This window comes from Rhinatrema bivittatum, chromosome 1 (assembly GCF_901001135.1).
Source record: "Rhinatrema bivittatum chromosome 1, aRhiBiv1.1, whole genome shotgun sequence".
Taxonomy (NCBI): Eukaryota; Metazoa; Chordata; class Amphibia; order Gymnophiona; family Rhinatrematidae; genus Rhinatrema; species Rhinatrema bivittatum.
In genome coordinates this window covers 336,943,907-336,970,333 of record NC_042615.1, presented here as the reverse complement: position 1 = coordinate 336,970,333, position 26,427 = coordinate 336,943,907, and the positions used below count along the sequence as shown (strand labels likewise).

The 26,427-nt window shown below is 42.3% G+C and overlaps 1 protein-coding gene across 2 annotated transcripts in view; it reads right to left on the bottom strand.

Moving 5' to 3' along the window:
• SLC4A4 (solute carrier family 4 member 4) overlaps positions 1 to 26,427 on the bottom strand; it is a 782,778-nt gene that overhangs the window by 195,377 nt on the left and 560,974 nt on the right. For both annotated transcript variants that reach the window (XM_029598711.1, XM_029598721.1), the window contains 3 exons: positions 12,907 to 12,994; positions 7,441 to 7,595; positions 1,987 to 2,100 (listed from right to left, as the gene is read on the bottom strand). In XM_029598711.1, coding sequence (XP_029454571.1) covers positions 1,987 to 2,100; positions 7,441 to 7,595; positions 12,907 to 12,994 — 357 coding nt within the window. The remainder of the gene's footprint in view (positions 1 to 1,986; positions 2,101 to 7,440; positions 7,596 to 12,906; positions 12,995 to 26,427) is intronic.

The window sequence follows — 26,427 nt, the reverse complement described above, 5'->3', positions numbered from 1 at the left end:
ATATTCAGAAGCATTTAGATGGATAACTCAGAGGTTATGTGGATAAATAAATGTGTGTGCTCTTAGATGCTATATTTTAGCCAGATGAGTTAGACAGCTAAGATATCCAGCTAACTCCAATATTCTAAGTTTGCCAGCTAACTTATTACTTGATTCATTAAGGGTTCTTCTCAAAGACACAATGGGAGAAGAGTCTTAATGAATCTGGCTCTTAATTGATTAGGTCTGATGGGGCCAAAAAGCTGTACTAAAGTTAGCTGGTTAACTTTAAAAAAGCCAACTATATTCAATGGTGTGGCTGAGATGTTGAATATACCTCCAAAGTTACCTGGCTAAACTTATCTGGCTAACTTTACTATCCAGATAGTGACTGAATATGAACTTCACAGTATTACTTTTCACTATGTCTGTTACGCATGCCGTCCGCAGCAGACCCGTGGCATGACCCCCCTCACCTTTCTATAGTGACTCCAGCTCCTGATTCCTCCTCGCTGGCAGCGGTGGGCCGCCAGCTCCATCCTTGGGCCTCCCCCAGTGCTTCCGGCCCTGTTGCAGTCCGCGGTGTTCCCAGTCCAGCCACCACGTCCATTGCTTCTTGTCGGGCCTCTCCGCATGGCCTGCGGAGAGATGCTGCTACTCAGCACCGCACCCCTCCCTAGGCGCGTGCATCTCTGATGTTTAAATAGGGACCGCGGCGGGAACCTAGCCGCGGCCCCGGATGATGACATCAGCAGAGCTTTAGTATTTAAGCGCAGGCTCCGCTCCCTAGCTTTGCCTTTGCAACAGGTATCCTCGCTGGTCGAGTATTCGTTGCCTCCTAGAGATTCATCTCACTCTTGCGTTCCTGTTCCTCGTTTGTTCCTTGTTCCTGTCTTGCTTCATACCTCGGATTGCCTACACGGACCTTGACTTTGCTTCGCCTGACTACGCTATTGCCTATTTCCAGACCCAGACCTCTGCTTCGCCTGACTACGCTATTGCCTATCTCCTGACCCAGAACTCTGCTTCGCCTGACTACGTATTGCCTGTCTCCAGACCCAGACTCCTGCTTCGTTTGACTACGCTTGACTTTCTCCGTGATCAGACCTCAGCCTCGCTTGCCACTGCCTCTGGATTGCTGCCAGCCCTGACTCAAGCCTGTTTCTCAACACCTCTTCGGCTTATTTCCTGGACTTGGTCTATTCAGGTTTCGGCCTGCTCTTGCTCGGGCGCCTCCTGTCTGCCTTCGTTCCTTTGGTGCCCAAGTCTCCGGGACACTATCCTGTCCAGTGTAAGACTGTACCATCTCTCACCTGCTGTCTCTGGGCTGAACCCGATCTCTACATCAACTACATACAGAGGCCCACCTAAGCCAAGCTGGCCCCAGCACCCAAAGGCTCAACCTGCGGGGAACGAGGGCTGGTATTGGTGAAGCTCCAGTTTGCCTCTGTCCATCAGCCCACTCCACCTGCCAATGGTGGGGACCCGTAGGTCTCCTACCTATGGGTTGTGTCAACCCCACCTCGGCCCAAGGGTTCACCTCCGACGCAACAATGTCTACTCTATGTTTTTTTTTTTTGTTTTTTTTTTTGTTTTTTTAAGATGAATGGAGGAGGTAAGTTTTGCTAGGTTTTAGACATCATGATATGCATTTTACTGACAAGCAGCTTCTCTAAAATTCATATTCTACTGCTTCACAGCATGAAAACATGTAGTGGATTCCAGCACTTTTGAACAGAAAATATATCATGCACAATGGTTCTATACACAATTACTTTTTTTTTTTTTTTTTTTTTTTTTTTAACCATCAAATAATTCCTTAGTCACCCTGAAGCTGTCAAAGACAGTACTCCATGTAAAAGAGAAAAGAAAATATACAATTAAAAATTCCAAAATAGAAATAAGAAAAATCACTGTGTCATCAAATATTTATGAGTAACTACCAGTTATGGCTGGTATTATTGCAAACAAGCTAAACTCCCAGAATCAGGAAAGTTCTCCACTGACCGGCCGGTTTGTTGCAGCTCCTCAGAGTCCCCATGTCCCCCGCCTCCATGGCCTGGATCGTGAGGTGTATCCCCATTCATCTGCACATTCTCTCCACCCGAATACATGTTCTTTCTGTGAAGAGACATCTAATAAGGTATTACTGGACACAAAATGATTTCCTGTGGCACAAAAAGGTATAACATTTTGTTTAAATAAGGTTATTAGAATTGTATTCAAAACATTCATTCAGCTGCACTATTCCTGAATTCTGCATTTTTGATATAGAGCTCTTTAAAGATCGTTTTTTCACCCATTTACCAAACAGTGAAAATACAATAGCTTAGTAACATCAAACCACATATTCTCTCTCTCTCTTCTGATAACTGTTTGATAATATTGAAAGAAGAAAAGACAGAGCTTGGGTTTCAAATGCTATTTTTCACTGTACAATAATAGAAAGCATTGAATAAGTCATTTTATTCACCACACTAGGAACCCTAGACTTGGGGGAGTGATGAATGCAAAGCAGAGGTCTTATACATACAAAATGTACCTGCATATGAAACTCATGCCATATTTAAAGCATGCGGAAAATGTGTGCTCAATGTGTGCTCAATAGAGCGCGATTTACTATGGCCCTAGCGCAGAGCCCAATCAGCATTTATTTTTAGTTAACTGGCTAAATTTGGACAGGCATACTGAACACATCTCAGACTCACAATCCTCTACCTTTAAAAAATCTGTTGGACAAATACCCACCTCCCAAACCTCAAAGTGGCTTGCTGTGCTGAATACTAAGTACAGTAGAGCTAACAGCTCCTGGCACATTCATATTCATGTATTCTCTTCACTCCAGGTGAAAAGACCAATCCACTTTCAGACCTGAGGAACTTTACTTGGCTAGCTTTACTTGTTTGTTACTAAATTCTGAAAGGGGCCTGGATCCCTTTACTGGGAGCTGAATATTTGTGCTAGCCGGGTAAATTTAAGCCAAGATCTCAGGATGCCCCCAACTTTAGAAAACATGGATTTCGCAGAGGTAACAACATGAGAACAAGGATAATCTTCCAATAACGTCTGTTTGCCAATATACCTGAACTAATGACAGTATCAAGTGGAAATAACAAGGCAAAGACATTCCACTACTGATAAGGGCAAGCAGTGACTAGGGAATCCCTGTGAATACAGATAATGTCAAGCTACCATTCCTAGACACCAGTGACAAGCATACCATGCTACAAGGCAAATCTATGTTTCAAACACCCATTTAAACTGCACACACTACAAGCAAAGGCAAACTATGCATCTTCTGGGACACAGATAGATATATAGGAGGGGGGGGGAGTGAATCATTTTTTTAAAAGAGCTAATCTTATATTTTTAATTTTCAGTTTCTAGAAGTTTGCCAAGACTGCCATTCACTACCACTGATTCAATTGTTTATACTCTGCCAGTAAGAACATATGTAAGACAAAGTTTAACAGCATTACAAGAAGATTTTACTGACCCTGCTGTCTTCTGAGGAAATGTAACTGTGCCAACAAAAGCCTATGAATAAACGAACTTCAAGAAATGCTATGTGGACCACTTTACAAAATTCTTTTAGAGGGAATAAGGTGACCACCCCATGCTTTAACACAAGGAAAAAAAAAACCCAAAACAAAATCCTGTAAATTTCTCAAAGCTGAACAAAATAAATCAAAACAGTCCCCATGACAGATAGTGCCATTATTTTATTCAGTCAAGTTCAAAATGCATTCTCACCTGTTTATGTCTAGGTTCTGTGAATTTCGGTAGTGTGCTAAAAAAATATGTAATGGAATAAATATTCCATGGGACTGAACTGAATATCCACTAGAACAGCCCAAATAACTTTGCTACAGCAGGAGAGAAAATACTGCAGGCCCAAATAATGACAAAGCACTCAAACAGGCAGCTTAGGAACTGAGCACAATAGAGGCCTTACATCCTACACCATGACAGCACAATGGCTTTACAATCGTTATGGCCAGATTCACTTAATTAGTTTCATCAAGAATATTTGTTTGCATGTTCATCTGTTCCCATCCCTGTTGCCACCCCATATTTTAGGAGAATTTGATTCAGTTGTTTTTTAAGAAAAGGGAGAGTGAAAACAATTTGATAAAATGCTCTACATTTTTCAGGATTTTTTTTGTTTTGTGTAGGAAGATGGTCATATAGAGAGTACTTTCACGGTAATATGGTACTGGTAGGGAAATAGATATCAACAGGAAAAGTAAACAAACACAAAAGGCCAAGACATTCATTTGCTGCCCCCTACTAAAGGAGCTGAAGCATGAAAGCATGAGTCAAGTGGACTTTCAGACCCTCCAGCCCTCCGTCCACCAGCAAGGGCAAGCTCAGGGCCTAGCATGTTTCTGTTATAAGGATAACTAGTGAAGACATTCACAGCAATATCAGTTAACAAATAAAAGCCATGAAAAATCATTGCTAAAAGCTGCCTTTACAAAAATTCTATTGATCTTAAAAACATCAAAGAAATTTACTGTGGATCTCTGCTACACACACACACACAAACATCAGGAAACTCAAAGACAGCTGTCACTGCCCTCATAATTCAGCACCCTTTTGCACTGGCATAATCCTACAACTTCAAACGTTTGGGGTACTTACTTCTTTGTAGCTGAAAAAAAGTAACGTGAACTGCTTAGGAAAATAATACATGAACCACTGGAAAGATCATGTTACAAAGTTTAGTGTCGAGATACTGGAGCACAATGCATAGTCTAAGCCAGAGGTCGGGAACCCATGGCTCGCGAGCCAGATATGGCTCTTTTGATGGCTGCATCTGGCTCGCAGACAAATCTCCTAAATCAGTGTGTCGCCACACTTTCCAGTCCCCCCGCTGACCCAGCTGCTCCCCGGTCCTTCTCCGCCCGGGCTTAAAATGCTGTCAGCCCGGGCGGAACGCGGCAGAATAGCTGGAGTCGGCGGCACCGGCGTGCTCTCTTCTTCCCGCCCCCCGCCCCCGCGGCCCGGAAGAGGAAGCGGCAGAATAGCTGAAGTCGGCGGCACCGGCATGGTCTCTTCTTCCCGCCCCCCGCCACGGCCCGGAAGAAGAAGTGGGGAGCATCGGGTGCGTGCGCGGGAAGAAGAGACCACGCTAGTGTGGTCAGCGTCGGTCCGACGAAAAGAAGACTGTGCAGCGCGGCTCGGAAGAAAATAAAGAAGAGCGTCAACCCCCGCCGCCGATGGGACTCCTCCTCCACGAGGGCTGAAAATGAAGGAGGTTAGCGTTGGGAGGAGGCTGCTGCTGCCGCGAGTTCCCGGGGTGGGGGTGGGGGAGAGAGAGAGAGTGAATAAGCGAGCAAGCATGTGTGTTTGAGATCCTGTGTGTGTGAGTGAGAGATTGCATGTATGTGAATGATTGAGAGCCTGTATATGTGAAAGAGAGTATGTCTGTGATTGAGAGCCTGCCTGTGAGAGAGAGAGCATGAATGTAAGTTTACGATTGGGAACCTGTATGTGTAAGTTTGTAATTGAAAACCTGTTTGTGTGAAAGAGTATGTGTGTATGATTGAGATCCTTTGTGTGTGAGAGAAATCATGTGTATGTATGATTAAGAGCCTGTGTGTATAAGTAAGAGAGAGACCATGTGTGTCTGTGTGTGATTGAGAGCTGATTTAGGTGACGGAGCATGTGAGTATGTGATTGAGAGCCTGTGTGTAAATGAGAGAAAGAGAGGACATGTTTATAAGCATGTGAATGAGAGTCTGTGTGTGAGAGACAAAGACAGCATGTATTTATGTGATTGAAAGCCTGTGTGTGTGTGTAAGCGTGAAAAGATAGACAGCATGTGTGTAAATGTGTAATTAAGAGCCTATATAAGTGAAAGAGAAAAAGCATGTGTATATGTGAGTGACTGAGAGCATGTGTGTATAGGTGTGTAATTGAGAGCCAGTGTGAGAGAGAGTGCTGGTATGTGACAGAGAAAGGAGAAAGTTCCAAGCAAACCACCCCTCCTCCTGCTAATTCAAAACAATCTCAGGACACCTGGATATCAAACGTTCCCAGGTATGCAGAGCAAAACATTTTTTGTATCCTTATTTTTCATTACTGGGTCTTTGTGTCTGCTATTTTGAAATATTTTGTTGGTATCTGGAAATTTTTTATATGAGTTTTTAATTATTGGATATTCCACTCATCAACTGTTTCGAAATATGTTCTTTTTGTTAGTACAGTTTTACTGCTGATGATTTTATATTTCTTGATTTGTTTTATAAGGATGGGTGATGTTTCTTTTTTCCTTTGTTACACTGCATACAGAGACTCTGGCTTGTTGCAGTTTCCAATTCAGTTTTTTCTGCATGCTTCTTGTTATGCGTTTTGGTCTCTTTATTCTATGTTAGGTGAGGGTCAGCACGTGATTCAGGTGAGGTTTTCTGCTGGCGTGTACTTTCTGTGTAGGACTCTATAGCAGCCTGACTTGGTCCGTTTTCCTAGTAGGAGATGTATTGGTATCTTAAGGCCTGGTGTAATATTTTCAGAGACTTCTTGTACTTTAAAAGTGTGATCTTACATAAAATGCACACATTTACTTGTATTTAGTTTTAAACATATTGTATGGCTCTCATGGAATTACATTTTAAAATATGTGGCGTTTATGGCTCTCTCAGCCAAAAAGGTTCCTGACCCCTGGTCTAAGCGTAGGTTTATTACAAATAATATAATGTGCCAGCTCCCGTATGGTACTTGCAATGTTCTGTGTCCAGCTGATATGTGGAGGATCAACATGGCAACCTACAGTCTACCCCCTTAGAAGGGCCAGCACTGGAAGCAATTTAATGGAACCCCAGAGGTGGGGGATACAACTGCTCGATCAAGACAAAAAAACAATTTTTTTTTTTAACTGAATACACAAAAATATGATAGCTTAGAGAAACAGATCTTTTTTTTTCCTTTTCTGCTATAAATTCAAAAGAAAATTCTAGAGACAATTACTAAACGTAGACCATTAATAGATTGAACATATATCAACATATGATAAATGAAATTTTTTTTTAATAAGAAAATTTAATATAAAGTATATAAAGTTAAAATACCTATGATGGCATTCCCACCTTGAAAGCTACACAATTAATATAGCCAGGAATTTAGTCAGTTAATTGCTTATTTATGAAATATCATGAGAAGAATTTGACACCAGAGGCAGCATTGTGTTTTTAAAAGCACACAGTCTCTTGTTGGAAATTAAATATAAACGGGATAGAAAACTCTACGACGACTTATAAAGAAATCAATACTTTACTGCAATTTCGATCTATAGGTTCTTTGGGGGGGAATAAGAAAGTGCCTGGTCATGTTCCTCTTTAACAACAGTATTAGTAGTAGCAGTATTTTGGGCTTGATTAGCCTAAAAAAAGGTCAGATTTATTCAACTTATCCTTTCCTACTCTGTAAAGAGTACGAGGGCACATTCCCATCCATTACCTTTTATCTGAAGACGGCAGGGATTTAGGAGGCTCTATTCTGATGGCAGGATCCCATTCGCCTGGTGGAAGTACAATCACCTCATCCAAGAACTCATCGATTCCAGCAATCAGGTCCTGCCTGTTTTTTGCTTTATAGGCAATATCATGGAAAACCTAGCCGGAAAAAAAAACAAAAAAAAAAACCAATGGACAATTTATTCAGCGACTTTTTCATGCATTGCTTGTTGTATTTATTAAAGATGGGGCTATACAATAATCCATTGACAAACACAAGAAAACTGACAGATCCCCATTCTCAAGACAATTTCACCGCATACATATAATAGGTAAAGAGAGTGCATCGTGTTTAAGTCTTCCCGGTTAAGTATCTGCATACTACTAAACAAAAACTTGCCTACTTAATTTTGAAATATAGCAATCGCCATAGAAGTTACAGAGTGAAGGGGGGGCATGAGTCCTTGTAGATGTCTAAATGGGTCCTCAATGGCAGAAAACATAGGGCTGCTGCTAAAAAAAAAAAAAAGCATTCCATACACCAGGCTGGTATTCCCAGTGGCTTGCATTTATTGTTGAAGCAGAACAGTTGCAGATATTTACAACAGAACCCAGTCGATATACGGTCCACTATTTCTATTCCTGCTGAAGGAGACCCTCTCTCCCACCTTCTTAGACCTAAGGTCCTGGATGCTCAATGAGGAGATCTGAAATGATCCTTTAAAGCCACAGGGGCAATCCTTTTGCTTATGGCAGAAGATTCCATTTGTGCCCAGCCCACATGGACAGATCCAGAATTTGAATCTTTGTTTTCTTCCTAAGACCTGTTTTTTTTGAACAAGCATTCCCGGGGCATTCCTTATAGACAGATCTCTGTGACCTTATTTTTAAGTTGAAACTTTTTATTATTAGCACAATAAAATACACACAGAGCTTCCGAGTGCAGTGGTTCTTATGCACTCCAAAGGCAATTTCACAGAACATCATTTCCAATATCACCGCTTAGTTGCCTCCCCACCCCAGAACCTTATCCCTTCCTGCCTTTAACCCACCCTGATGCGTTAATAAACGTCACAGATGAAAAAAAAAAACATTCATCCACAATGAATTTAATTTGAAGAATAAAGGAAAACTGCAAGATTAAGTTTCCCCGCTATATAGTGAACAATCAAAGACAATTATTCAAAATTAAGCTCCTTATTCTCGGGGCGAGAATTTGAATATATTTCTCCGAAATTGCAAAAAAAACAAAACAAACAAAAAAGCAGTAGCCATTTAAAAGATACCGTAGATGCTCTCATGTTTCTTACAACTCTGACAACATCTCCTGCAGCTTTACTGCTTATTTTTGAAAAGTTTGGGGAATTCTCTAGGTTTAAGCTTAACATATATAAATCAGAAGTATTAGGTTCCCACTTTCACCTAAAGAAAACTGGGGAGATAGATTCCATTAGAAATGGGCTATTTTTCGATATTTAGAATTATTTCAAACAACCTGGAGGATTTCTAATTTTTAAAGGAGTTTCTATTAGCGAAGATAGCTAAGGGCTGGGGGGAGTAAGAATTATGAGGGGGCAGGCCGTAACTGATTTAGAAAATGGATTTAGACATTTATTTAAAACATTTATGCACCACATTATCATTACATTCAATGCAGCTCAACAAGTATTGATTTTAAATTTGTGTTATGGCGACTTGTAATTTACTGTTCTCTTACACAGTAATGACTGAGATATATTCTGCTCTTAGCATCGTAGTATGCTACAATAGCATTATAGGCAAATACTATTAAAAAGATTTATTATATATTATTTTATTTTAAATGTTTGATGTTTTAAATATTTAATGGGTGTGTGGTGATGCTTCATACAATTTCAAGAGCACCAGACCCTGGTATTAATTGTTTATTTTTGTGTAATCATAAGCACCTCCATCCACCACATAGTCCTTTTAATCAATTATTCAAAAACTTGTTTTATGTTTTTATTGTTTTCTTAAATTTTTTCTTTTTGCTCTTTATATCTTTGAAAACCTAAGTTTAAAACGTTGATGTGAAACACTAAATATAGAACAAGAGATTAGGTCGCCAATCACTCAGGATCGGAGTGTAACTTATCTTGCGCATTGAAGTCCTCGAATGATCTTTCCACGGCACTTGCCCCAACAAGGCCAAGTTTCAAATGTTCTTCTTCAGGGGAAGCCACTCCAACTTTGTCCCAAACGATTTGATCACATTTCATGTTCCAAATCCATAAAGAGCTCGCCTAAGCACTGCTCGCACTCCACTCTCCCGGAGAGTGGAGTGCGAGCAGTGCGATTTGATCACATTTCATGTTCCAAATCCATAAAGAGCTCGCCTAAGCACTGCTCACACTCCACTCTCAGTCACCTCTTTTTTGCCTTTCTCCGCCTTCATGGGTAAGATGGCTGCCTCCAGTGCCAAGTGCCGAAACCCTTGGCGTCTCCAACTCAGCATGGGCGTCCCCGTCCGCCATGCTCCTTCCCGTGGCCTCCTAGGGTGTGCGTCCGCACGCTGCCTACGCTTATCTACACGTCATGGCGGGAACCTCGGGGCGTCCCCACTGCATGATGTTCATACCTCCGGGTATTTAAGCCTCCGCTCTACTCAGAACGAATGAGTTAGCAAGGACTTCAGTTTAGCTTCTCTGATAGCTTCTAAGCTGCACGCTTAAACTCCTCGCTACCCTCCGGGGTATCTTACTCCTGAAGAAGCTCCGGGCACCCGCTCCTCGGGGGCCTCTTGCTTCCAACTACCCTTCGGGTTTTCTACCACTAACAAGACAACCGATCCTGAGGGGGTCTTTCTTCTCTTTTCAGGATTCTGCACTTCCAGGTATTCGCTCCTCGAGGGCCTATCCAGCTCAGAGTATCCTGCACCACGGACCTCAGGTCTCACCGTCACCATCCACTAGGGGGATTCCTGCACTACTCTTGAGTGAGTACCACTATGATCCAGTTCTCCAATTCTACCCACCAGGTTCGGCTTATCCCACTCTGTGGAACACTACCAACCTTCTACATCTGGGTGAGACCTAGTCATCTGAGACTATCTGAACGTATAGGCACCTTGCTGGACTTCTGTGCCATATCCTCCAGCACCATTACTATCAATCTACAGCAGTACAATAAAGCTTTCCATCTCCGGTGTCTGCTCTCTGAGTCTAGCCTATTGCTATGGTTCCCCACGGGAGGAGTCATCACCACTGCGACAAGTCCACACTATGCCTCAGACCCAACAGAAAGTAGATTTTGAAACTGACATGTATCTAACTGACCATTAGGGATGTGAATCGTTTTTTGACGATTTAAAATATCGTCCGATATATTTTAAATCGTCAAAAAATCGTTAGGGCCACGATACAATACCAATTCCCCCGATTTATCGTTAAAAAATCGTAAATCGGGGGAAGGGGGAGGGCAGGAAAACCGGCACACTAAAACCCCCTAAAACCCACCCCTGACCCTTTAAATTAAATCCCCCACCCTCCCGAACCCCCCCCCCCAATGCTTTAAATTACCTGGGGATCCGGCGGTGGTCCAGAACGGCGGCGGTCCGGAACGGCCCCCTCAATAGAATCGTGTTGTCTTCAGCCGGCGCCATTTTTCAAAATGGCCGCCGCAAAATGGCGGCGGCCATAGACAAAAACGATTCGACGGAGGAGGTCGTTCCGGACCCCCGCTGGACTTTTGGCAAGTCTTGTGGGGGTCAGGAGGCCCCCCCAAGCTGGCCAAAAGTTTCCTGGGAGTCCAGCGGGGTTCCGGGAGCGATTTCTCGCCGCGAATCGTTTTCGTACGGAAAATGGCGCCGGCAGATCGACTGCAGGAGGTCGTTCAGCGGGGGTTCTGGACCGCCGCTGAACGACCTCCTGCACTCGATCTCCTGCCGGCGCCATTTTCCGTACGAAAACGATTCGCGGCGAGAAATCGCTCCCGGATCCCCGCTGGACTCCCAGGAAACTTTTGGCCAGCTTGGGGGGGCCTCCTGACCCCCACAAGACTTGCCAAAAGTCCAGCGGGGGTCCGGAACGACCTCCTCCGTCGAATCGTTTTTGTCTATGGCCGCCGCCATTTTGCGGTGGCCATTTTGAAAAATGGCGCCAGCTGAAGACAACACGATTCTATTGAGGGGGCCGTTCCGGACCGCCGCCGTTCTGGACCACCGCCGGATCCCCAGGTAATTTAAAGCATTTGGGGGGGGGGGTTCGGGAGGGTGGGGGATTTAATTTAAAGGGTCGGGGTGGGTTTTAGGGGGGTTTAGTGTGCCGGCTCACGATTTTAATGATTTTTCACGATAGTTTACACACCCAAACGGCAACAATACGATTCCCTCCCCCTCCCAGCCGAAATCGATCGTTAAGATGATCGAGGACACGATTCACATCTCTACTGACCATGGGCACACCTTTTTTTTTTTTAATTCTATTTTGGATCCTCCAACTTAATATCGCAACGATATTAAGACAGAGGAACTGAAAAAGGAACAGAAAAGCCGTATTATCTGCTTTTCTGTAATTTTTTTTGGCTCCTCAAGAATTAACGCCTGCCCTAGGCAGGCGTTAATTTTTGCAGGCTAAAATATGCGCTGCAGGCACTTTTGTTTTTTGAATCGAGGGGAAATAGGCAATAGCTTCATCAACATGAATTTACTTGTGATGAGTGCTAGTACCTACGCACTCGATTGGACGCATGTTTTGGACATACTAACCCCCGTTTTGCATCAGGGGTTAGGGACGTGTGTCCAAAACACACGTCCAGTCATGAGTTGAGCCATGCACTGTGGCTAGTGCATCTGCCGGAAAGTGCATTAAAATGGTTTACAAGCCTGAATGTGAATTCTATGTTTATTTGTTTTAGATTTAGCTCCACTGATAGCTCAAGGCAAGTTACATTCAGGTACAGTAGGTAAATCCCCGCAGTGCTTATAATCTAAAGGAGTTATTAACTAAAGATTTTCTCTCATTTTGTGTCTATGGCAAAACTGTTTAGTAGGTAGGGCCTTAAGTTTGTGCCCAAGATCACAAGGTGAGTTTATGGGAGAAGCAAGGATACCCTCCCACTCCACTTTATGGCATTAGATAAGCTTTGATCAATGAAACTCCCTGAAGAATGGGAATCTAATATATAATGTTGTCTTGCTTATATTTTCTTTTCCATGCATCTTTTTTATTTAATGCTATAAGGGAAATTTGGTAAATGACTTTGGATTGTGGGAAAAGAATCTTAAGAGTCATAAAATTGTGTAATAAAACTGTATGTTTCTGTATTGCCAAAAAACAGATTAAAAAAAATTACTTCAATAAAAATGTTTACAATAAAACAAAAATAGGAATTCCTCTTATCTATGAAAATCAGTAATTTGTATAAAAGCTACTGAAAACTTTCTATCTTGGACAAACAATACAAAATGATATTGCACATTTTTTAATGGTGAGGAAGTTGCACAACCTACCTCGTCAGACATCAGGGTGGCGATAGCTCGGCCTATCTCATGGTATGACTTGGCTTTGCCTTTAGGACCCAACAGAATAAACAAGAATCTGATAATAAAAAGCATATATATATATATATATATTTATTAGTTTTCATATATTATAATTTCCAAGTCAAAAAAGTCTACATCCTATAGTGACAGTTTATAGAGCTAGGGTGACTGGCAGATCACTTTAGTTCCATTTGCATTCAGTCAATTAATCCCCAGTGGTTTTGGCCTCCTGGAAGCAAACAGCAGCTCTAAGTATACTACTACTACTACTATTTATCCTTTTTAAAGCCCTACTAGACAATACACAGTGCTGTACAGACACAAATATCTGAATTTCCAGGAATCTTTACTTCACAGAAGCAGATGTTTAGCTAAACCACTTGGGCAAAATTTCAAACCCTCCAAAAGATATTCATGAAAGCCAAAACAGAGATATTGACAGCAAGCATAAAGTGATGTTCTAGAATTTCTATTGTCAGGCTTAGTAACACAGTAAATGATGGCAGAAAAAAAAGACCCAATTGGTCTGTCCAGTCTGCCCAGCAAGTTCATTTTTTAAATTTAATTTAATTTTTTCTTAGGGTAGTAACCGCTGCGCCGAGCAGGTTTCCCCAGTTAATTTGGTTTATCCCTTTTTTTCATCTCCATCCTTTAGCCACTATGGATCCTTTATTTAACCCACAGCCTTCTGAATTCCATTACTGTTCTGGCCTTCACCATCTCTTCTGGGCAGCTACTCCATGCATCCACTCCCCTTTCTGTGAAGAAATGTTTCCTGATGTTGGTCCTGAGTCTATCCCCCTTGGAGTTTCATATCATGACCCCTAGTTCTGCAGTTTTTTTTTCCATTGGAAGAGATTTGAATCCGGTGCACCATTAATACCTTTCAAGTATTTAAAAGTCTGTATCATTTCACCCCATTCTCGTCTCTGCTTCAGTGTATACATATTTAGGTCTTTCTACCTAGTCTTATGAGGCTTTCGGTGCAGAGCCCACACCACTATGGATGCCTTTCTCTGGACCGCTTCCATCCTCTCTCTATCCTTTTTGAGATATGGTCTCCAGAACTGAACAAAGTACTCCAGTTGAGGCCTCACCAAAGATCTGTACAGGGGCATTATCACCTCCTTTTCCTGACAGAAATGCCTCTCTCTCTATGCAGCCCAGCATCCTTCTGGCCTTAGTCACCACCTTGTCACACTGCTTCACTGCCTTCAGATTGTCAGACACTGTCGCCCCATTCCCAGTTCATGCACATTGGCTCCTTTGGATTTCTGCACACCAAATGCATGACTCTGCACTTCTTGGCACTGAATCCCAGCTGACAAACATTTGATCAGTTCTCAAGCTTTCTTAGATAGTTTCTCATTCTCTCTACTCCTTCAGTTGTGTCCAGACTGTTGCAGATATTAGTGTCAACAGCAAAAATAAACTTTTCCTTCTAACTCTTCCAAAATGCCACTCACAAAGATATTGAACAGAACTGGCTCCAGAACCAATTTTGGAGTCCCTCCACTTATCACTCTTCTCTTCTCAGAGGAAGTTCCATTTACTACTATTCACTGTCAAGTCAACCAATTTCTAATCCATTCAACTACCTTGAGACCCACTCCCAGGCTTTTCATTTTGTTCATGAGCTGCCTATATGGGACAGTATTAAAAACTTTGCTAAAATGCAGAAATCACATCAAGTGCTTGCCCTAGATCTAATTCTCTAGTCACCTATTATAAAAAGTCAATCAGAATCATTTGATACAACCTGCCTTGGATCTTGCAACCCACTGCATTGCAGATGGTTCACTATCATTTCTTTCAAATGCATTTCCTTTAAGTTTCCCACCACTGAGGTAAGGGTAACCAGACTGTAGTTTCCAGCTTTCTCTCTGCTACCATTTTTGTGAACTGGGACCACAACTGCCCTCTCCAATCTTGTAGCACCATTCCCATTTCTAAGATTCAACTGAACAGGTCTTTCAGCAGACCCGCCAGCACCTCTCTGAGCTTGCTTAGTATCCTGGGATGAATCTCATGAGGCCCCATGGCCTTGTCCACTTTCAGTTTTGCTAGTTCCACTCCCATCCATACTCTTGCCAACCATCAATGCTGCTTCTACAAGGCCTTCTTTAGTGAACCCTTAACTGAAATGTTTAATATTTCTGCTTTTCCCTCATCTTTCTCCACACAATGACCCATGTCTCCTTTCTCACCCACACCTAGCAATTCACATTCCCCTAGATAAGTGGGTTTTATTCCCCTTTAAAGGCCTCTACCCTGAATGTCTTTATTCCAGCCCAGAGCAGGTCAGCCACCTGTTTACATAAATAACTTCTATTATATCCTACGTGAACATAAGATTTGGTTAATCCGTTCTAATACACTCATTTTATAGACCTCTACCATATCTTCCCTCAGCTGAAGTCTTAACCTCTTTAACTTTTCCTCAGAGGAATTTCTCCATCTCCTTTATCATTTTGGTTGCCTTCTTTGTACCTTTTCTCATTCTGCTACATCTTTTTTGAGGTGTGGTGATCAGAACTGCACACAATACTCAAGATGAGGTTGTACTGTGAAATGATACAGAGGAATTATGATATTCTCTGAATTATTCTCCATTCCGCCCATTACTTTCCTAATAATTCCTAGCATTTTATTTGTTTTGGATTCTACCACACACTGAGCAGAAGATTTCAATGAATTATCATCGATGACACCTAGATCCTTTTCCTGAATGGTGAATGCTAACGTGGAACTTTGCATTGTGTAGCTATGATTTGGGTTACCCTTCCCTAAGTGTGTCACTTTGCACTTGACCACATTAAATTTTGTTTTCCATTTTCATGCCTAGTCTTCCAGTTTTGCAAGGTCCTCTTGTAATTTCTCACAATCCTCTTGTGATTTAACAAGAAAAAAATGAATGTTTTATTTTATTTTCCTTCAGTGAGAAATATGGGAGCTGGCCCCTGCCTTACTATCTTCTTTTATCTTATATGATTCCATCACAAAGGAAGCCATAAAGATTTTCTGGAAAGTGTAATTAAAAAAACACTGTTGGCAGCCATTTCTGCCATTTTTAAAAACACTATTATGATCTCTGCAGCCCATTATGACACTTCTCTATTGAAAGAGGCAGAGAAGTTCCTACCTGCTCCAACAAGAATCTCCACACATTGGGGTAGATTTTATAATTTTGCGCGAGCGTGAACAAAAGTACGCTGGATTTTATAAGATACGCGCGTAGCCGCGCGTATCTTATAAAATCCGGGGTCGGCGTGCGCAAGGGGGTGCACATTTGTGCAACCTGCGCGCGCCGAGCCCAGCGCGCGCTGTCTGTTCCCTCTGAGGCCGCTCCGATTTCTGAGCGGCCTCGGAGGGAACTTTCCTTCCGCCTCCCCTCACCTTCCCCTCCCTTCCCCTACCTAACCCACTCCCCCGGCCCTATCTAAATCCCCCCCCTACCTTTGTTGGCAGATTTACGCCTGCGGAAAGCAGGCGTAAATCTGCTTGCGCCAGCGGGCTGCTGGTGCGCCATCACCCATCCCGGGGGCTGGTCCGGAGGCCTCGACCACGCCCCCAGGCCGGCACCACGCCCCCGGGCCCGCCCCCGTAACGCCCCCGACACCCCCTCCATGCAAGCCCTGGGACTTACGCGCGTCCCGGGGCTTGCATGCGCCGCTGAGCCTATGCAAAATAGGCTCAGCGCAGGGGGGGTTTGGGGTAGGTTTTTGGGGGGTACGCGCCCCTTGAAAATCTACCCCATTACTTACACGCATCCTCCTGCCCTAAATGCTGCCATTCATACACTTTTTTCTCAATCACACTCATAAGTACATACAAGGGGGCCAGGGTTGATTGTGCTGACTAGGAGCACCTGCCACACATCTCGTGGGTTTTTTTGTAGATTCTAAACAGCAGGCTTTAGAGAAGGGCCAAAAAGAGGGTGAGGAAGATGGCCTCCATATGTTTTCACTGGTTGTTGCACTGCATGGTCCCGTCCCCCCCCTGTGAGTAATGATGTGCATCTCTGTTCAGAGCACTTGGAGCAGGAGGTGTGCAGGTTACCGGTCTAGAAGGTGCTATGCAAACCAGGATGTGTAATGAATGTGTTGTAGAAATTGGCAGAATGCTCTTAGGAAAGGGATGCATGAACACAGAAGACTTTCTATTACGGATGAATTCTAAGGAGGTAGGGTAGGTGAGGCAATGATGGAGCTCTTGGATGTGATGTGTGAGGCTTTAGGGATCAGTATCCCTAGCCTTGCTGGCCTATCTGGAAGGGGACTGCAAGATGGGCTATGAGCACCAAAGCAAGAGGTGAAGGGATTCTGTGGTGTGTACAAGGGAAGTATGTGTGACTAATGTCTTTATCAATGTTGTCTCTTCATGGAAAGTGTGCAGATGAGGCTGTATGGTGACTGAATTGCGGGTAGATGATTTTGGTTTCTTGCTCTTAGATAGGCAGACATCAGCCTGATCATGCTCAGCTAACACAGTAAATGATTACAGAAAAAGACCAATCACTCCTTCCAGTCTGCCCAATTATCTCTAGCCATACTGTTAAGGATATATCCCAGCGGATAGCCGTAAAGGAAGACTGCTTGTAAGATAACATTTTCTATCCAAGATGTCTGTCTTCTTCCCCCTTAGTACTCCACTATCCTGGGCAGATGAGCATACAAAATCCCTTATTTAGTTTACACCTGAAAATCTCTCTTCCCAGGTTTCCTGTGTACAGAACCATCATGGGGCTACACAGCACCTTGGGTGGTTATGGGGGTAAGGAGGATCCCTTTGATGATGTGGTCAACCTGGAGAGGGGGGGGGGGATATCATCTTTTATGATGCTGCCCTTTCCTTTCTGATATGACACAGCTGTACAAGAGAGGCTACAAAGCAACTTAGTTCCAAAGTTCAACAAACTTAGGCCTGGATTTATCAAAATGCACTAAATATTGCATGCGATAGGAAAAGGGGCATGTTTTATTTTTTTTATTTTTATTTATTTGTTCGTTTTTATATACCGAAGTTTAGCTAGATGCCTTCACTCCGGTTTACATTTGAAACAACATATTACATTTTAGAGGCCATTATTAAAAAGATAAACAAACATGATAGTAAACTGGTATATCTATGCGCTTTGCATTACATCAAACATAAAACAGTATAACATATTACAGCATGATAAGATAAATAGACAATAGCTGTTTAAGTGTCCATGTTATCAGCTTTTCTAGCATCGGGTTAGAACAGTCATTGGAGGGTATGTATTTGTCAGTCCGTTATAGAGATTAAATATCTGTAATGGCATGGTTTAAATAAATATTTATCAAATTCAATTGTCTGTAACAGAATGGGTGATACTTGTATGTGGTGATTATTGTGGTATGGGCAATTAGCCGATTCAGTCTTTGAAGGCTTGTCTGAAGAGCCATGTTTTGAGATCTTTTTAAAATGTTTGTGTTATTTTGTAATCTCAGGTTTTCTGGGAGTGAGTTCCAGAGGTGAGGGCCGGCTATGGATATGGCTCTGTTTCTTACAATGGTATGTTTGGCAGTTGAAATTGATGGTATGTCGAGATGTAATTTGTTTGTTGTTCTTGTGTGGCGTTGTGAGACAAGTTTCTGGATGATGTTATTTAGGCTTGTGTTATCATTGTTGTGGATTGTGCTGTGTAAGACGGTAAGGGTTTTATATTCTATTCTCTTTTCTATTGGCAGCCAGTGTAGGCTTTTTAGCACTGAAGTGATGTGGTCAGATCTTTTATGACCGGTCAAGATTCTGGTTGCTGCATTCTGTAGCAGATGGAGTGGCCGAATGGTGTACTTGGGTAGGCCTATCAGAAGGGAGTTGCAATAGTCTAAGCTGTTGAATATGAGTGATTGGAGAGTGGTTCTGAAGTCAGGGTAGTGAAGGAGAGCTTTTAGGTGTTTGAGGATTAGTAACTTGTGGAAGCCTTCTCTGATTTTCATTGAGATGTGTTTTTTGAAGTTAAGTTCTGGGTCTAACCATAATCCAAGATCTTTCACGTTGTCCTTTAATTTGATGTGTGTGTTGTCAATTTGTATGGTGTAATTCGCATTGATTTCAGAGTGTTTTTTTTTTCGAGTAGTATACAGTCGATTTTGTCCATGTTTAGACATTGCTTCATGTGGTTTAGCATGGTTCTTATGATGTCGAGGTATTTGGCTGAAGTTTTCAATGCGTTTTCAATTGTATTGGTTACGGGTATGATTAGTTGGATGTCATCGGCATACATGTAGTAAGTTATACCGAGACTCATGAGAAGGTTGCAGAGGAGCAGAAGGAAGATATTGAATAAGGTGGCTGACAGTGCAGATCCTTGAGGTACTCCAGTTTCGAGGAGTATGGCTTCTGAATAGTGGTTGTTTATGTTTACTTTGAAGTGTCTGTTTTTAAGGAAGGAGGTGAACCAATCTAGAGTTTTGCCGGACAGGCCAATGTCTGCCAGTCTGGAGATTAGGATTTTGTGATCTACAGTGTCAAATGCAGCGGATAGGTCGAGTAGGATGAGGATGGCTTTTTGGCCGTTGTCGAAACCTCTTATTATTGTGTTTGACAAGTTGAGTAGTAAGGTTTCTGTGCTCCGATTTTTTATGAAACAGTGTTGTGAGGGGTGTAAGATGTTGTAGGTTTCGAGGTGATCATGGAGCTGTTTGAGTGCCGCTTTCTCAGTTAGTTTAGCGAGGAGGGATAGGTTAGATATTGGGCGGTAGTTGTTGAGATCGTCTGGGCTGAGGTGCTTTTTCTTCATTATGGGTTTGATTGTTGCAACCTTTAATTTATCTGAAGTTCGCCTTCTTCGAGAGATTTATTTATTATGGCGGTAATGGGTGGGGTGATGATATGTGTTATTTCCTTGAGGGTACGAATTTATGGTAATAAAACATGCCCTAGCTTGATAGACTCTCTACCTGACCTAGCTTGATAAACTCTCTACCTGGGTAACATCAAGCTAGGTTGAGAGAACATTGCACAAATCTCATCTTTGGGTGAGTTTCCTCACTCTGAAGGTCATCAAATCTTCACAAGAAAGCACTGTTCTGTTCGTACATCTCACTTTGAATGTCAAAATGGCCCCCAACCCCTACACTAATACCTAAACCTCACTTCGAGTTACTAGGTGGGCCTCTTATAGAGATATAAATACCTACCTAGGATGAGGGCATTATGGCTAGTCTCTCTCTCCCTCTCCCCTCCCCCCCCCCCCAATGGGTGTAGAAGTACCCTGACAGCTAGGCTGGTTATCCAGGAGCTTACAACTACTAAAAACAGCATGTGCAAAAACATCACAACACACAATAAAGCCCTATCGCACGGCTTTACACAAATGAAAAAGGTGTAGTTAAAATTCACATTAAAGCCATGCAATATGGCTTCGCAAAACTGTGAGCCCAGCCCATTTGGCCACATATCCCACCCCAAACTCCTCCTATTTTTCTCATTTGCATCGCACCATGCGTTATGGTGTTTTCGCGTGCATTAAAGGCGTTTTTGCATGCGTTAAAGGTGCTTAACGCATGTGAAAACGACATATAGCACTTTGATAAATGACCCCCTTAGTTCCACCACAGCTGTAGTGACAGTAGTATTGGCAGTGGCACTGTGGTGCTCCGCCCCTCCATTCCCTGCACCCTGAATAGGCATTCATCTTACCTGTTCCTGCTCATAGCCCTTCCTGTACAGACTGCCAGACCTAGCTGCATGAGCACCTACATTCCATTAGGTCTTCCAGTTATTAATGTACTTGCAGCCTGCCAGACAGACCCAACTGCTAGTTTAATTCTAGGTCCTTAGTGCAGCCAACTGGACAGGCTCAACTATAAGAGCAAATTATCACTATACTTACATGCTACCAGACAAACCCAGTTGCTAGTTTAATTCTAAAATCACAACCTATATTGACACCCTGTGCTTGTCTCGTTAAACAAGTTACATATCTTCCAATTTCCCATTTTCTTCTCAGTGCAATCTCTTTCATGCCCATTTCATTCTTTCATATTCTCCTTGGGATATCTTATCACACAATCCTAGATCAGCTGTTACTAAAGTCTTCTAATTTTTCCTATGTACTCTATTCAGGCACGGCTAAAGGCCATCTGCTGCCTGAGGCGAAGGATGATAAAGCACTCCCCTCCATGTTACAGCATAGGTCAAATCATCAAGAGAGCCATGTGGGGGTCCCCTTGGAATCTGGCCCTTTTGATGAATTGAAATGCTACAGAAGGGGGAAAGTAGGGGTTAGTGTTCCCAGAGGAGTGGCAAACAGTGATAATACTTCTAGGAAGCTGGAAACCCTGCCACACAATCCCAGGAACACTATGATCTACCTCCATTTCCCCAGCATTTGCCCATGTGTGTGGTGGAGTCTCCAGATTGGTACAAGGGTATTAAGTGCTCTAGGCAAACTTTACTGTCTTGTACCTCTTTCCTCTCAGCCCTCACCATACATAATTAAAAGTTATGAATTTACAACAGATTTTACATGAAAAAGGACATTCACAGTCTTCCGAGATAAAAATATAACAATGAGATCGATATTCAAAAGTCATTTAGACGGATTACTGAAAAGTTACCCGTCTAAATGGCTATCTGGCAATATTCATTGACTTATTACTCTAGAATTTAGCCACGTAAGTCGGGGACCTTTTGGGTGGAGCAGAGTTAGCTGCATAAGTTATATGGCTAACTCTGGTCAGGCCATAGGGCTGTCCTAAAGTTAGCAGGTTAGACATAATTGACTAACTTTAAGATAGCCAGCTGTATTCAGTGGCGTGAATGCACCGCTGAATATACCCTGCTAGTTAGGGATATGCAGTCATTTGCAATGAAATAGGAAATAAAGACACTTCCCATTTTATTGCATTTCAGGAATTTAAAAAAAAAAAAAAAGATGATAGGAAAACCTTTGAAATTTCATGTGGTTTGTCCTAGTATTTATTTATTTTGGAGGGTGGTTAAAATGCAATTTAATTAAAAAAAAAAAAACCCTCCCCAAACCTTCCCATTTATATAAATATAAAACCTCCCCAGACCAGCAGAGCCCCTGACCTCCCTCAAGATTTACCTAAAGTCCATGGTGGTCCTGGGAGGGGCCTGGGAGCAATCTCCCTCTCCCGAGCTGGTGGCTGCCAGTGATCAAAATGGTCCTGGTCATTCATTGCCCCTACCATGTGATAGGGGCTGCCCAATGGCACAGATAGCCCCTGTCAATTGGTAAGGTCAAAGGGCCACCGGTGCCATTTTGATCCCTGACAGCCTCCGGCCCAGGAGTAGGAAATTGTTCCCGGGCCCCCCGCTGGACCACCACAGACTTTGGGTGAGTCTTGGGGGGGGAAATCGGAAAGGTGGAAGGCTTTACATTTATATAAATAGGAAGAGTTGGGGCTGGTTTGGGGTTTGTTTTTTTTTTAATACAAAAATGTTAAAGAAATAAATGCCGTTCGGGGGTGGACCCGAAATAGCCCACCCCCAAACTAAAAACGAAAAAATTGCACACCTGCTAGTTAGTACTAAATGCCAGCACTCAATCCTACCTATGAAAAGGCAACACTGCAAATATTACATCAGGCCCTAAAGCTTCAATACACCATCTATTAGAAAAACAGAACAAGTCAGTGTGCTACAGATCCCTACATAGAAACTACATGCCAGCAGAATACCTCACCTTTATCACACATGCAGAACACAGACAGACCCTCACCAAATACAAATAAAAACACTGTAAAAATAGAAACTTGCAGAGAAAAACTGAAGTGGAAACAAACCACAAGAAGCTAGACTTCATGCAGTGCAAAAATGGAAAAATAAACTATCAAATCTCATAAAATAATAAAATCACAAAATGTAATACTTCAATCCTAATAGTAAAACTATAGAAAGAAGAAATATTTCAAAAACAGCTGATGAACAGATCATTATCCAATAATTAAACTGAAAAAATTTGGAAAGTTTAAAAAAAAAACACCCCAACATACAAACACATCAAACACCCAACAATTAAAAATAATAAGAAAAAAAATCCCCATTCTCCATAAGTGGGATTTTTTGATTTTCAGTCGCTCTGAGATTGTCATGCATTGGGAGATGTGGGGATTTTATCCTCTCTCTCACACATATATATATATATAGATATATATATACATATATATATACATATATACATATATAGGCTCTCTCTCATACACACACACACACACACACAAGCACTCTCAAAAATACAGGCTCTCTCACAAACACACAAATAAGCTGCCTCTCTCTTATACACAAACATACAAGCAAACTGCCTCTCTCACACATCCTCACAAGCAAACTGCCTCTCTCACACATCCTCATACGCAAGTTACCTCTCACACATCCTCACAAGCAAGCTGCTTTTCTCACACATGCTCACAAGCAAGCTGCCTCCCACAAACAGAAAGTATGCTGCATTTCCCACCCACACACACGCAAGCAAACTACCTCTCACACACAAGTTTGCCTCTCACTCATACGCACACACAGGCTCTCTTGCTCTCTCTCTCTCACACACACAGCCTCATCCTCTCTTCCTCGATCACTGCCCTTTCAGGATTAGATCCACCACAGGGTTGTCTTCCTGCTGGTGGGCAACAACCACACCACCATGTCATCCAGCGTGTCCGCAGGGTCCAAGTTTTATTGCCGGCAGGGAGTGGGAATGTTGCCAGCATTTGCGCCCGCAGGGTCTTTTGATTGCTGGCAGGGAGAGGGAACCCCACCAGTACATCATTCAGCAGCGCCCATAGAGTCCTTTCTTTACTGACGGAGAGTAGGAACCCAGTCATCATCTCATCTTGTGGAGCTGCAACATTCCTGCCAGCAGGGCCTGGGAACCCTGCTGGTGTTAGCAGTATAAATAAAAAGTGATGGTGAGGTGGCCAGTGCAGGGGTGTTTTCGGGGACACTTGTTGCTGCTCCCAAAATTTTGCAACCTGAGGCTGCCATTTATTATTATTATTATTTATTTATTTATTTTATATACTGACATTCGATCGAGATATCACATCGGTTTCCAGGTAACAGAGAATAGGGCGAGTTCTGCCCTATTTTACATTATAACGTGATAACAATTATAACATGGTAACAATTGTAACAGAAATACATGGAAAAATAAAATTATAGCATATAACATATATAACATATATACATTATGACTTGTTGATAAAATAATTTAGGTATCAGGGTTGATTGGAGGGAGGGAAGAGGAGGGTGGGAGGGGGGAGAAGGGAGGGTGGGAGTGTCAGGGGAGGGAGAGATGCATGCGTAGGGGGGTGTGATGTGATGCATTTGGGCAGGTTAAGGGTCAGGTGGGAAGGCTTTTAAAAACAGCCATGTTTTGAGATGTTTTTTAAAGACTTGCAATGAGGGTTCATTTCTGAGATGGGTGGGGAGGGAGTTCCATAGGGTAGGGCCCGCTATTGTTATGGCTCGTTTGCGGGTTGCGTTGAGGTGTGCAGTTTTGAGATTGGGGACGGAAAGAAGGCCAGTGTTGGTGGACCTGAGAATTCTTTGTGTGGGGTATGGATGTATTGCGTTGTTTAGCCAGTTCATTTTGTTGTTGTTTATTTTTTTGTGCATGAGGGTGAGGGTTTTATATTGGATTCTTTGTGTGATGGGCAGCCAGTGGAGTTCTTTGAGAGTGGGTGTGATGTGGGAGGATTTTCTGTTGTTAGTGATGATTCTGGCGGCTTGCATAGGAATAGAACCACCCCTGGTTCTATTCCTATGCAAGCTGTAAGGAAGTGCCTCCTAGGTGAACCAGATGCTGAAAGTATGCAGTTCTCCTCACTGAATTAAAGTTCATATCAATTCATTCTATCTCATTCTGAATATTCACATCTGTTCATGCGTACCCCCTTTTGGTTCTAATATTCAATGTCCCCACCTTCTCTATAGCTCACATCTTATTCTAAAATACAGTGCACCTGCATGTCAAAACTAATATTCCGATGCCCTGCTTAGATTTTTCACTCTCAGGTCGGTACTCTTGCCAACACCAACCTGTTGCACTGATCTGGATAATCTCTGGAAGCAGTAGCCTGCTATACCAACCCAGCCAGCCTCCAGCCTGCAATGTTACTAGGTCATGTGTCTGCTTACTCTTCTCATTTTTGCGAAGAGGATCTTTTTTGTAGATTCTATGCCTTTTTGAAGTCTATTACCATTTTAGCTTCTGCCACCCACTCCAGGAAGGCATTCCACACAACTGTAAGTTTCAGCGGCAATGAGGAAATGTGGAAAAAAGGATTTGCATTCACAAAAAAGCAGGGAGTAGCTTGCTTGTTACGGCGGTTACTACCCCAAACCAAATAAGCCTGATACTTCACTTTCAATGCATATAAAGCATAGCTCTCTGCTTCAACGGCAGGGGAGAATGAAGAAATGTGGATCTATATTCAGGCAACAACCAACAAGGACTGCATTACATAGTCTGGATAAACAGATAAGCATGGGTGTAGCTTGCTTATTGCGGTGGTTAATACCCCTAATTAAGCTATTTCACTTAGATGCAGTTCCAACACTGCTCTCTACATTAATGGCAGGGGTGGAAGGGAAATAGAATAAAAAAGGTTACTAAGAGCCAAGAGTAACAGATAATTATGAAAAAAAAAATTAAAAGTGTGAAAGCTTGCTGGGCAGACTGGATGGGCCGTTTGGTTTTCTTCTGCCATCATTTCTATGTTTCTGTGAAAAAATATTTCCTGACCTTCCTGAGTCTTCCCTTTAGCACTTTATATCATGACCTCTTATTCATATATATTTCATATTTATTTATATACCATCGTTCAGGACAAGTAATCACAATGGTTCACAATAAAACAGCAATAAAACAATTGTTTCAATAGCATACAAAAACATGTAATGTATTTATTACAAACTAAAATTAACAAGGCTTAAAATAATTAACTACTCTCCAGCCTTACTATGACTCAACTTTATACTTGATCTTCTAGTCAGCATATGCTACACTGAACAGCCATGTTTTCAAATCTTTTCTAAACCACTTTGTATCTTTCTAGATATGCAAGTAACCAGTAACCAATGCAGTGTTTTCAAAACAGGTGTGATGTGGTCATATTTATTATTACCTGATAAAACTCTTGCAGTAGCATTCTGCAGTAACTGCAAAGGTTAAATTGTATTGCAGCAAACCCAGAAATAGGGCATTGCAATAGTCAAATTCAGTAAATATAAGAGTTTGTAACACTGTCCTGAAATCTTCATGTGTAAGAAGAGGCTTTAAACGTTTTAAAATATTTAATTTGCTGGTCCACAAAAATTCCTCAAAGATTATGAGAGAGTTTAAGGATCCCAATGGGCGTTACACCATTACCTTGGGCGAGCCGAAAAGGAAAAAGTTAGTTCTTTGTAATGTGTAAGCACCCAATAATTATGACCATTTTTTCACAAATTTGATTAATTAGTTATTGCCCAATATGGAGGACTTTGTTA